This window comes from Gopherus flavomarginatus, chromosome 10, assembly GCF_025201925.1.
Source record: "Gopherus flavomarginatus isolate rGopFla2 chromosome 10, rGopFla2.mat.asm, whole genome shotgun sequence".
NCBI lineage: Eukaryota > Metazoa > Chordata > Testudines > Testudinidae > Gopherus > Gopherus flavomarginatus.
The window spans coordinates 12,474,282-12,487,578 of record NC_066626.1 but is presented as its reverse complement, the minus strand read 5'-3'; the positions used below and the strand labels follow the sequence as shown (position 1 = coordinate 12,487,578).

The window sequence follows — 13,297 nt, the reverse complement described above, 5'->3', positions numbered from 1 at the left end:
GAGTGGGCGGTCCTGTGACTGGTGGGGTCCAGCTATTCCACGAGCCAGGAGCTGTTTGAGATTCCACTGCGGTCCAGTCAGTGCCAGCAGTTGAGCACAGGGAAGCCTGATGCCGGGGAAGGAACCTCAGGTAAATGTCTGATTGTATTTCCCATTACAATGATTTACTGATGCTCCTTCCCAACTTAGCAGGTCACAGCTACTGACTTTTCATTAATTCACTTGTACAAGAAGAGGCAGTGGTACAATAAAGAGGTGGAGTTGCTCTTGGTTTTTCATTGCCCTGCAGAATTAGCAGAAGGGCCATTTGGAGCAGTTTATGTGTCACAGAATCGTAGAATATTAGGATTGGAAGGAACCTCAGAAGGTCATCTAGTCCAACCCCCTGCTCAAAGCAGGACCAATCCCCAGATTTTTACCCCAGTTCCCCAAATGGCCCCCTCAAGGATTGAACTCACAACCCTGGGTTTAGCAGGCCAATGCTCAAACCACTGAGCTATCCCTCCCCCCCAATGTACACAGGGATGTCCCTTGAATCCTCTTCAGAGATCTTAGTGAAATTTCCATGGACTTATATTGCAATCCTCTCCCAAAAAGTTTCTAGGGATAGCAACCTTATTTCTTTCTCCGTGGTAGGACACTTTCCTATGCCAGTCAGCAATAACTTCAGCAAGCACCATTGCAGTCAACAGGTTAGCAGCATACAGGTCTGGATGGCTTTGAGACACCAGCAAAAGCTGTGATCTCTGTACCCTTGTTACCCTCAGATGTAAGATTTCAGCTAAATTCACCATCTCTTGCAAAAAATAGAGCCATGATGGGAACCTGACTCTGCAGCCCCAGTCACTCCTGCATGACCTGTTTATGGCTCATCATGTGTTGCCAAAACTTCCCAAAAGACAGTGCACTGAATGGTGGCAAGTTGCATACTGGGATACCTACTCATGGTGCACCACACTCCTGGTGAGTTCTTGCAGTGCTGACACAAGGAGCCAAGTATGCACACGCACAAACAATATATTAACTGCAGCAGATTTTATGCTGACGTAACTTGGCACTGGCAAAAGTTTGTAGTGTAGAAATGCCCTCAGCTCCAGTCATCCAGAAGAGGGGACTCTTGGTATCCCCAGTTAGTTAAGAATTGACATCAGTAGAAGGCCCTTAACATTTGAACCAAGTGGGAACTGTAAACAGTGAAAGTTCAGGAAAGAAAGTTTGCTTTTCTTTGAGGATACACAAAGTTCTTGCCAAACAATGCTGAACTTCCAAGTTACTGTGCAACAAAGAATGCTATCACACAAGCAAACCGATGGAGAACAACCTAACTGCCTCCAAACTGCTCACCATACTTTTTACTGTAAAAAATAATAGCTAATAAATACATGCTACCGAAAAAATGAAAGAATAAAGTCTCTGCCAAGAAAGTAATATAAATACATCTAATAAAAATGCAAAAGCTTTTTATTGTAGGACTCTATTGAAATAAATCAAAATCTATATGTTTTAATAACGTATAATACTCATCTCTACTAATAGACCACCACCTGAATACCCATCATTTCATGGGGAGTTATGCAAGAGAGAAGGAGAAGGAAGGCATAACAGAGTCATTTGCAGGAAAATTCCTATGTGCAGCATTGTAATTTGGCAAGGGCTACAAGCTGTTCTTTGTAAAATAAGCACATCACAAAGAGCTCAGAGTTCAGCCTCTTCTGAAGGTTATTTTTCAGAATAAAACCAGAGCCACATTACAAAAGTGTCAGCACTATCAGAGGGCTGAATGCAGCTGGAAGCCAAGCAGGGGCAGAATAATTCCACAAGTCCATATATGGAAGTATTGCCTATTTTTCATAAACAGTAATGAACTACTGCAGTTTTAACACATTTGAAACTTATTTCCCTTATTCCTTCCACTTAACTAGCAAATATTTGATATTAACCCTTCAAATGTCTAGCTTCTACACATACCCAGCGGCACTGTGCACTAACACAGTGCAAGGAGGGGGATTGCTACGTGGTTTGAGCATTAGCCTGCAAAACCCAGGGTTATGAGTTCAATCCTTGAGGGGACCATTTAGGAATCTGGGGCAAAAATCTGTCTGGGGATTGGTCTTGCTTTGAGCAGAGGGTTGGACTAGATGACCTCCTGAAGTCCCTTCCAACCGTAAGATTCTATGAAGCTCCTCAAGTGTTTTATAAACATTTACTGAATAGACCTCAATACCCCCATGAAGTTGGTTCATATTATCCCCAGCCTGCGACAAACAAACAGGAACACAAAGTTAAGTGACTTCAAGGTCAAACTAAATCAGCGGAAGAGTCAGGCCTTTAATCCAGAACTCCCAGACACCAGCCTCAAACTAGACCACCTATGCTTATAAATTTTGACAAAGCAGCTGCCAGGGGACCTTATGTTGTATGCCATCAGGTACTAAAAAGCCCACAGCCAGTGTGTGAATGTATCACTGAATTTCTGCTCAGCTCCGTTTCAGTGACATGTGATTAGATCATTTTCCCCATAAAAAGCAAGGTCTTATTTTCTGTTTGTTGCGACACGAATGAAACCTGAGATCACATTTTCTATTCTAAAACTAGGATAGTATTTGGTTCTTAGTGGAGTGAGCTCCCATTGGTACAATTTCACAGTTGTATTGACCTTTTCTGCTCTATAAATCCACCAGAGGGCAGTTTCAAACTCAATCAAGAAAAGATGAAATAGTACCACCTCTGAGATGGACATGACACAGGGCTTGGCTACACTCGAAACTTCAAAGCGCCGCCACGGGAACACTGCCGCAGCAGTGCTTTGAAGTGTGAGTGCGGTTGCAGGGCCAGCGCTGGGAGAGAGCTCTCCCAGCGCTGCACATACTCCACCTCCTCATGGGGGTTAGCTTGCAGTGCTGGGAGCCGCACTCCCAGCACTTTGGCACTGTTTACACTGGCGCTTTACAGCGCTGTATCTTGCAGCACTCAGGGGTGTGGTTTTTTTTACACCTCTGAGCGAGAAAGTTGCAGCGCTGTAAAGCGCCAGTGTAGCCAAGGCCAAATACTATCCAATGCTGAATGAGAGATGGACAGTGATTAGATGCAAGGAATTATAAACCTACCTCAATACTGAGGAAAGAATTTTTTTTTTATCAATTTTAATAATCAGAATGTAGTGTTACTTCCTGCCTCATTGGGAAACAGTGACTGATGTAATCAAATGCTACTCCTTAAAATTACAGTCTAAAAGAGGTAAGTTCTATGGGCACACATAGGACCATCTTAAGGTCTTGTGCATTTCAATAATAGTCAAAGTCTACCTTGCTGTAGGAATCAGCACAGAACTTTTAAAGGTTACTTACTAGCAAGAAAACCTCTGAACTTTGTCAGGTCAGGATTAGGTGTTTCTTCAGGATTCTCTGTAACTAATCTAGATAAGGAATGACTGTTAAATCAATCCTTCTTACTTAAACATATCGGGAATTTCTGGAATGCAAGTCAGCAGTGCAGCAGATCTCCACTCCAGACAAGCTGAAGCACAAACAGGTCTGTCACTCTTCACTGGCTATAGCTGTCAGCTTTGGTATACCAGTAAAATTTTAAAATTGAATGGGAAGACTGGATTGGATGAAGGCTGTGAAAATTGAGGGCAAAGTATCAAACAATTAAATTTGCTTATAATTAAATCTACTTCTGTTATCACTTGTATTCGGTCCCTCACAGGAAACCAACCCCCCTCCACCCACCCAAAAAAAACAAAAAACGGACCATTGGTCCCCACCCTTCTGAACGTCTCCAAGAAATGGGAAAAGGAACATAGCATAGATTACCTGTTGTGTCCGGCTAACAAAATATGCCTTTGAATTCCAAACATGTTGTCCTCTTTTTAGCTCTGAGAAATCTTTTAACACAGATTCAGAGAGTAATAGAATTGGTTTCAAAGAAGTATCTTTCAAACTACTAGCTCCTCTTAGTGATTAAAAAGTCTGAACATTTTTAATTTCCAGACTTAACAGCATACAGTGATGCTCTCCTCTTTTCTCAGCATTTGAAAGACTAATCTACATGATCAGGATTTACCTCCAATTTTTCTTAATTACTGAAGATTTATGGAAAGTGAAATCTGTCAGCATTATCCTGAAGATCTGTATTTATACAGAAAAATATGCAGTTTATTGTTATATTAGCATGCAGTTATTGTACATACTCACAGACATAGGTGTGGGCAATAAACCGGCAGTCACGTGATAGAAGCGATTAATTGAGCACCAGATCAACTTGTAATCAGCAAACTTGACCAAGTACCATAATCTTATCACTTCAGTTTAACTACACACACATAAATATAGAAATTAACAACCTGAAAGACTGGATTTTTCAGTAATACATTTTCAAACTAAAAATGTTTTTATTTTTAATAGTACAATTTTAAGAGAGTCATTATTGGGCTCAGACCACACAAACCTACATTTAGTCCGTTTCATGCTGATACATGTGTCAGAAAGTCAATCACCCTGTGTAAAATACATAGTTATTTATGGGAAAATTTTCTGTACAGAGTTTTGTACAATGTTACCAAACTTCATAGCAGGACAGCTCTACTCCTGTTTGAGCCAAACATGAGAACCAAAAAACAAACTCCTGAAGATTAACACTACCTAATGAAAAAAAGGTCTTTCAAAGCCAGGTTTACATGTTAATAAGTAACCCCTATGGCAAACTAACAACAAACAGAGTACCTTTACAGAAAAATGCCATATCATAGTTACATCAATTGAAGTCTATGGACTTCAGTGAGTGGAACTTCTTAAGGAAGGGATTCTAAAAATCAAAGTCTTGTGTGCATTAAGCTCCAGTGATCCCTTCTGTAAAATAAAGTGGGGTGCATGTCCATCAAAAGTTTACCTTCTAGGCACTATTGTCTCGTGCTATACACCTTCACTCATACTCTGTTGCTTTTCAATAGTGTTCTATGTTTACTGTTATTTCTAAACTGCTTTGGCATCTTTCTGGGATGGAAGCCATTGTGTATAAGAAATAAGAATGAACAATGTTCCTGAAGTCAAGCTGCTGCTAACTATATTTTGGGAAAACCTTTGCTTAACTTAATCTAGAGTACATGCAGGATGTCAGAAAGCCACACAAAAGACAATATAGACTGTTCCTCAAACTCCAGCTCACTTTGAAACATCCTTAGATTGCATATTTAAGAACCGCAGATTGAGTGGCCAAGTGGTTTATGTACCAGCCGTCTTCTCAGTGACACTTCAAATTTGGCTCATTTATTGTGCAGTATATTGGCTCACTTGACTTGAGTACTCAAACTTGCTCACGCTATTGGACCTGAAGTCAGCTGTTTCTGTTGAATTCCACTTCATTTTCTGCATCATTGAACTAACTCAAACCCCTTCCAATTCATACATACAAAGGGATCTGTCTCTTTCTCCTGGGAGGAAGCTCCTGAAGTTTTGAGTTCAGACATCTATTGGTGCAAAGTGGGACTGCTTCATTATACCCCCCATCCCGGCAATCTTCCCCTTTTCCCATGCAGCTGGGTTGCATCACCACATCGGTCTTTTCCAGGCTCGTTGGTACAATGTCAAGTTTCAGGTCCTCAGCTAGGAGACGCATAAACTCAGGGTGGAGTTTATTATGACTGGGGATGTCTACTAAAAGTGGGTGTTCATTCATGTCATCCTCCTACTCCTCCTAAAAGCCCATATCTTCGCTCCCTAAGGGGAAGTGCTGCAGCATGTATCTGGCAGATGATAATGATTGATTCAAAGGGAATTAGCATATTTACACCGGTGTTAAACATTAGTAAAAATGAAGTGATGCTTTATTCAAGCAGACCCATTGCCCTTTGAAATTCACTGGAAAAATTCAAAACGTACTCCACAATAAACTGAATTTTGCTATAATCTAGTTCACTGTGCAGCACGTGGGTGTGGGTCACTTGCCAGAATTATCTGAGTGAATTTCCCTACCATTGTGGGGGCCTCAGGCACTGGTGTCCGGGGTGCCTCGTATTCTCTGCCTGTGGATGATTTTTTTGTTTGGTTAGTTGCAAAGAAGATGCTAGATTGATGTCTCTGGAAACTGAAGTTCTGTCTTTATCCACATAATGTATACAGCACTGGCAGTACAAGCTTGCTCAAAATGCTCTACCGACATGACTCAAGCATAACCCTGTGGTAGCATTTCTAGGAATTAAATTGTGTTCAATGCCTAGCCTTTCTGCAGACACCACTGTGACGGTGCACCCCATAAGGCTTTATGGAAATATGCTTGTGAATGTTATGTATGACATAACTGGAATATGTTCTGTGCTACATATGCCATGTAACATATCTATGTAAAGGTTATTCATAAGCATACTTCCATAAAACCTTATGGGGTGCACCATCACAACCACTAAGTGCTAACTGTAGCAAAAGCTTTTGCAACATAGTCAGCTGTTCAGCAGCAACTGGACTCAAATCATCAACTCATCTCATTTAAACCACAACGCAGCTATCAGATGTTAACTCTGGTCACTACAACGTGGGTTAGATTCAAAATTATGCCTGGGACGTGAAAATCTCTATCCAATTGTCCATTCTATGAGTCAGTTTCCCTGATCTCGAATGGTTTATCAGGTTTAAAAAAGGGTTTCTAAAAATGTAATATTACATCTTATCTAACAGATCAAGAGATGACTTACTAAGTTATGCCCTTATTCTTTAAGAAAGGCTACATACTCGTAATTCAGGTCTTTTCTTTACTGAGTAGGTTTATGCATATTTAATGTAAGTACTGTAGACTGAAAATACAATTCTCTTCCATCTCAATAATTAACAGAATTTATAAATAGCAGCATGATCAAGAAACAATGGGAAAGCACAGGATACCCACAGGAAGCATATGCCAAACATTTTCCAAATGGAGATAAAAAGACAAATAAGCAGGGAGAATGCAAGGCATACTACAGTACACATCAAGGGAAAGGGAAACCCATATCAGCATAGCCACTCCAAATTCAGAGTCCATATACTGCTAACAACTCACAATAAATATCAGTTTTTAACTATACAGAGACACTCATCTCTTACATTTAATACTAATTCTATGAAGACACAGAGTTTTTTGGCATGGTTATTTTGTTGAGACAGTTTTTTTGGCATTAGATGATTGAAAAGACATTGCCACAAAAGGTACAAGTGAAACTTATTCAAATGATCCTGTCATTTTCTGCGGAAGCCGAATAGCTCTATTCAAATTCAACATTCTAGGCATGTTTAGTAGGCAACCTGGTGCTAAGGAACATGGAATTCTGCAGTTAGCTAAGGAGATAACATTGCTTAAAGGAGAGGTTTTTCTGGTATACAAGTTGTCTGAAATTCTGAAATAATTAAATGTCTCTTCAGGTAAGGTCCAAAGCCTCTGTATGATATTTTCGTCTAGTAAAATTACATTTACTGGCCAGACTGCTAATAAGAATTATGGACTCACCAAGCAAGGTTCAAGGACAGCACTTTGGCAGTAATCCCAGCATCCTCTATTCCAAGCAAGAGTGGAGTCCATACTGTACAAGGGTATTGCTATTGTACAGTGCATTCCCTCCCCCTCATCTTTAATAGCAGTCTTTGCTAGTAGAGCTAATCTTCCGGCTCTTGGGTGTCTGGGAACATACAAAAGATTAGGTGGGCAGAAAAGGGGTGGGAGACAGATTGGAGAAGTTAAAAAAATATGGTATTAAAAGATTTTGGGAGAAGAAAGAGCCAAATATTTGGAAAGAGGTAGAGAACAACACAGGGAAAGAAAGATATAGAAGGAGGTAGGAGAGAAAAGGAGGAAATAGGAAAGACTGAAACCACCATTGGGGAAAAAAATGCACCACGAACAGGTCAGAAAAAGTCTAAAAGATGCAGGAGAGGGAGGGAAGTTATGTTTCAGGTAGTTAAATTGGAAGATGTTTGATTAAGTTACAAAATTATTACACTATTCATTTATTTATTTATTCCTTTAAACTGCAGGGCTGGGCAGCAGCCAGGTATTTATTACCCTGCTAGTGGAGGCAGGGTAAATTTTAAGCCAGCCCCAACACCTTCAGTAACTAACAAGTACCATTATCCTGTTGACATAATTGTTGCAGAGTCTCCAAGTCTAGTAAACTCTGCCAAGCTCAGGCTGTTGCAGTTTTGAGTTTGTACTGTCTGGAGCTTCACCTGCTAAGAGGCCTGTCAGAGCATACTGTGCACCTCTGACCCTGAAAAAACCCCAAAACTGCAAGATGTGAAGATGGAACCTGCTCAGCAAGACCGTCATCATAGAATTTGCAGGACACTGGGAAAGGAACGTGTGCATGCGGGGATGGCTAACTGATGGAAGAGCACATCTTAGACTGGGTATTATTGTATCTGGGGATGCTTCTCCAAAACTTAATATTTATTTGGTTAGAGGAGTTAGCTACAGTTCATACTGTTCCTTTGTATTTTCAGATCCTGCTCACTGATCCTTAGTTATGATCAATATTGTATTTATAGATTTGATTTAAACTTTCAATTGACTAGTTGTCTGACACCATGCAGTGGTGCACCACTCTTTCTGCACAAGTATAAAGAAGCCTTGGGAAACACAGGAATGACGCAGTTGAAAAGGAGGAAGAGAAAAAAAGAAGATATGTGCTCACCACTGGACTTGCCCGAGCAGAGCTGGCTCTAGAAGATGCCCGAGATCCGGAGCCGAGGTAGCAGCTGTACTCCGATGGCTGCCCGCAAATACCCGAAGAACACAGTAAGCAGAGATAAGAACAGGATTAGCACTGGAGCAATCAGAGCAATAGAAGAGTCAGAACACTGCCATTTCAGGTTAGTTAAAAACAGAGGACATGCAGCTGTGAAAGAACAAAAGAGGAGGTTGAAGTTGAAGAGCAGATACCTACTTTAGACAAAAGGTCAGCATAAGCAATTGGTACATCAGATGGACTGAGTAAAAAGATTTTGGTTTAACTCTTACACCATGTGGAGCAGAGAGATGTTTGTACTTAATATTTTACTTGAAAGTTGAAGATATCGATCAGATATTCCTTCCATTTCTGTATGTATGGAGTGATTCCATTCTATTCCTTCATTAGCAGACCTTATCTCCTAGCTCTGTTCAGTCCTGTGATGCTTTGGGGGTTCACCCAGACTAGTAAGGGGCTTGGTCAGCCCCTGCCCTGTAACCTTCGGTGCCTTCAAGCTGTGCAGCTTTGCTTGAGAGCCCTGATACCAGCAGTATGCCCACAGCACAATGGTCTCACCCTGAGCTCTGACCAGCCCACTTATTCCTCACAGGATGACTCCAATAACCTTCTAGACATGAGTCTCCCCAAAACCATCTCCCCTGCAGCGTTGAGTCCCTTTTACTGCTCACTCACAGAGGGCTAACAAGTTGTTGTTTGTACTGGCTCTTTGGAGGCAGTGAACATGGTGTTACCTCTGTGAGCGCCTAGTAAGAGGACTTGGATGCTGCAAGTGAGAATGTTTTGGGGCACCTCAGGTCCAGACGGATTGTTGGGGATGCCCTGCAAGGAGTAACTGGGCTGGTGGAAACGCAGGGTGAGACCACTGTACTGTGAGGATGCTGCTGGTGCCAGGGCTCTCAGCTTCACAGCCTAAAGGTAACCAAGGCAAGAGAACCCCTTTTTGGTCTGGGTGAAACCCCAAAGTGTCACAAGCCCCTCACCCTCTTCTGCAATACTGTGCAGTTACAAAATGAACACTTGCTCAATACCCAAAGCAAGAAACCTCTGTGGTTGATAAGAGCTTCTTCTTGATTGGATGCAGATACTATGGTAAGAACTGTATCCCTCCTATAGACTGAGAGCATCACCCCTTTGGCCTCCATCTCCTGCGGATTCTAGTCTTTCCTAAGAGCAGGTTTCTACAGAGCAAGATATAATTGACAGTGTTGACTTGTGGCTGACAGGTTTAGGCCAAAACAGTCACAGACATGATTGTGTTAGTCATCACACTGACGGGCTGGAATCCGGTGAAAGTGGAGAATGCAACAGTATAAAATAAGGAAGGAGTTTTACCCATTAGAAAATCAGAATTGAAATCTCCTTTGGACTTGAATTTCTGAATTATTTCCCGCCGCCTCCCCCCCCCCCCCACACACACACATTTGACACATACTTCCACAGCAGCAATCAGACACCCTATTGCACTGCACAATATTTTTACACACATGAATTGTCAGGTTTATATAAAGAAGATTTCAGCATATTTATAACACACTTGAGCCAAAAAAAAAAAGTGCTCTTTATGCTCATTTCCTGTGACACTGTTTCTGTCACTACTGCCTCAAAGACAACTGTGAATGTAATTTTTCAGAAATGCAATTTTGATTGTTAAAAAAGCAGGAACTGAAATACACAGAGCATGTCCTGTTTATTGTGTCCTTCAATGATCAAAAAACTTTATGACTCATGGCATTTCAAATGCTGTTGGAGACAAGACTCGCTTTTTGTTGACTGCTTTGTCAATGAATTCCTATAATCAAAGATGTTATCCGAAATGCAGATTTCTGAACAGTAATATCAGTGATGGGTGTGAGACAGTATGATTTTGTAATAATATTGGTGGTTATTTTGTAAATAAGACTATTACTGGAATAAAATGCTGACAATTTAAGCTTTAAATTTGACCTTCTAAATAACTATTGGAATCTGAAGAGGAATGACCTTGATACTAAATGTAGTTTATTTCCCTTAAAATCATTTCTGAAAACAGACAACACTAAAATATACCAACTTCCGTAACTCAATTGGGCCAGTAGAGAAGCCATTCTCAACTCCTCAGCTACTGAGAGAACTGACAAGACTGAGTATCCTCAAGGTGAACAGGCCAGTGGAACTTTGTCTACTTTGTTTTACAGGTGGGTAGCAATGCAATTTCTAGTGGGGGGTGTTGTTTTCCCCTTGGGTGGATGTTTGATTTTTGGGGGAAGTTGTGTGTGTTTTTTTTGCTTTGTTTTTTTAAACAAGACAAGAATTGAAGCTTACGTAGGAAAAAAACTTTCAAGACTGGGACAAAAATGGTCCTCTCTGCAACAGAGCCATAAGCTTAACAACTGTGACTTCAAGACAGTGCACTGGCAGCAGATAACAGCCATAAAGCTATGGAAAAAGGAGATAGTGACAAAGCTTCATGCATGTTGACTACTGAACTTTGTTTCAGAAAAGTGAGAGCAAATACCCAAGGATTCCATTCCCTTAAGAAACCTGTTAGATGAGTCTTGCTCCATCACTGCTATTAAAAATATAAGTTAAGTAAAACAAAAAGGTAAGAAATTATTCTTGAAATATATTAGGGGGAAAATGTAACTGCTCATATCAGTCTAATAGTGAACTATTGTTTCTCAGCTACCTCGTTTCCATTTGGTCCTCTCCTTGCTTTAGCATTTATAACCAGGGATAAAGCTGCTCTTTATATGTAAGGATCTGGTGGGAAAGCAATTTGTAAAATGTCACTAGCAAAAGAAAAAGACAGATTGCTGAGTTAAGTACCCAGTGGTCAGTAATTTGGGGGTGTGCAAGGAAAGACGAACTACATACCACTTTGTCCTACACATTCTCTCAGTGTGTCTGGCTAGTGAGGATGAAGACTCCAACATCCTTCAGAAAATGCTTCTTGGCAACAAGTGCCCAAATGTCTCCTCCAGATATGAGCAAAGCTATAAACTTCATGGCCATGAGCATAACTGTGTCCGTGCAAAGCTGTAAACAAGATATTCCTCTGGAGGCAAGGGTGAAAATAACTGAAAGGACTTACTGGTATGCAGGACCGGGGTTCTCAGCAGGGGGTGGGGCCTCTACTAGAAGGGGCGGGAGTTTTAAATCTCCAGGGCCTTTAAATAGCAATTTAAATTTGGCGGTGATTTAAAGGGCTCTGGCTGAGGCAGCAGTGGCTGGGAGCCCTGGGCCCTTTAAATCACCAGCGGAGCCCATGGTAGCGGTAACTGCAGCTGCTGCTGGAAGTCCATGGCCCTTTAAATCACTGTCACAGTCCCGGGGCTCCCGGCCGCCACCGCTACCCCAGGGCTCTGGCAGTGGGGCTCTGGTGGCAATTTAAAGGGCCCGGGGCTCTGGCTGCTGCCAGCCTGGGGAAGCTGCCCCCTGCCAGTATGGTCAGCTGTGTACCGGTTCTCGCCAGTATGCCATATGGGACCGTACTGGCTTACTTTCACCTCTGTCTGGAGGCAAGGGCCGTATTTTTTAACTGTCTTGTGATTACAAAGCACCATGCTACACTAGAACTGGAGAGATGTATTATTCACCAGTATGCAGAATCTGTGGCACAGCAGAGAGGAGAAGAGAATGATACTATGGACACTAGTGTCTTTGCACAACAACATCCTTAGGCTTAGCAGAATCTTTTTTTAATAATTTCCTTGGCTAATATCCATGTTTATTTTAATCTATTTAAATGTTCACAGTTGAGAGAAATTATGGGGGTCCAGACAATTATTTAATGACTGCAGACATTGAGTTATAAAAAGTTAAAGCTTTATAACCATTAAAACAAACTGTCAATACCATGGGTCAAAATATACAAAATAAACTCTAGTAAGTTCTCATGCAGCATTTTTCTTATTTTGTCTATCTGTAAATTTCAATCATCAATGGAAATATTTTTGCACCTGTGTGGTCGGTGAAATTGAATTTACTGACATTTACTGATAAAAATCTAATCTTTCCAAGTCTAAACGTTCTCCATTCAAAACGCTATGCTCCATGTCTCAATGAGATGGAGAAATAGCTCTCAGTAAATGAGTGTTTTGCCCAAATTAAGACTGCAGGATACGATCCTTTGAGATATTTATCTAAATGACACACACCTCCACCCACCAAACACGACTGCACTGTGCAGATGGCAAATCCATTGGATTACAGGCTGTTGGAACCTATCAATGGATGTTGTAACAGAGCAAAATGAAAACAAGAGAAGACCTGTGATGCAAATTAATTTCAAGAACAGAATAATATTGATAAAATATACAGTTCTATTAGCAAGTCATATTTTGATTGCAACAGAATGTCATGTACTGGTAGAAGATAAAATGAAAATATCAGCTGAGTTAGCTTTACAGAGACAATTTTCATTTATTTTTCTAAGTTAAGAACAGGACAACACTTCTAATGCATAAGAGCACATTAGAATATTTATTTTTTACTAATTACTGGTGAAAAATAATGCAAAAGGTTTAAGACTTTCACAAGGGAAGCACTGAACAATTAAGATCTCTATTTTCATTTTCAAAGCAGGTACAATGGCAGTATAAGTTT

At 40.9% G+C, this 13,297-nt stretch overlaps 1 protein-coding gene across 7 annotated transcripts in view; it reads right to left on the bottom strand.

Moving 5' to 3' along the window:
* LRRFIP1 (LRR binding FLII interacting protein 1) overlaps positions 1 to 13,297 on the bottom strand; it is a 211,037-nt gene that overhangs the window by 33,900 nt on the left and 163,840 nt on the right. For 3 of the 7 annotated variants that reach the window (XM_050916117.1, XM_050916110.1, XM_050916111.1), the window contains exon 11: positions 8,657 to 8,734. The exons of the other annotated variants lie outside the window; for them this stretch is intronic. In XM_050916117.1, coding sequence (XP_050772074.1) covers positions 8,657 to 8,734 — 78 coding nt within the window. The remainder of the gene's footprint in view (positions 1 to 8,656; positions 8,735 to 13,297) is intronic. 7 annotated transcript variants of the gene reach the window in all.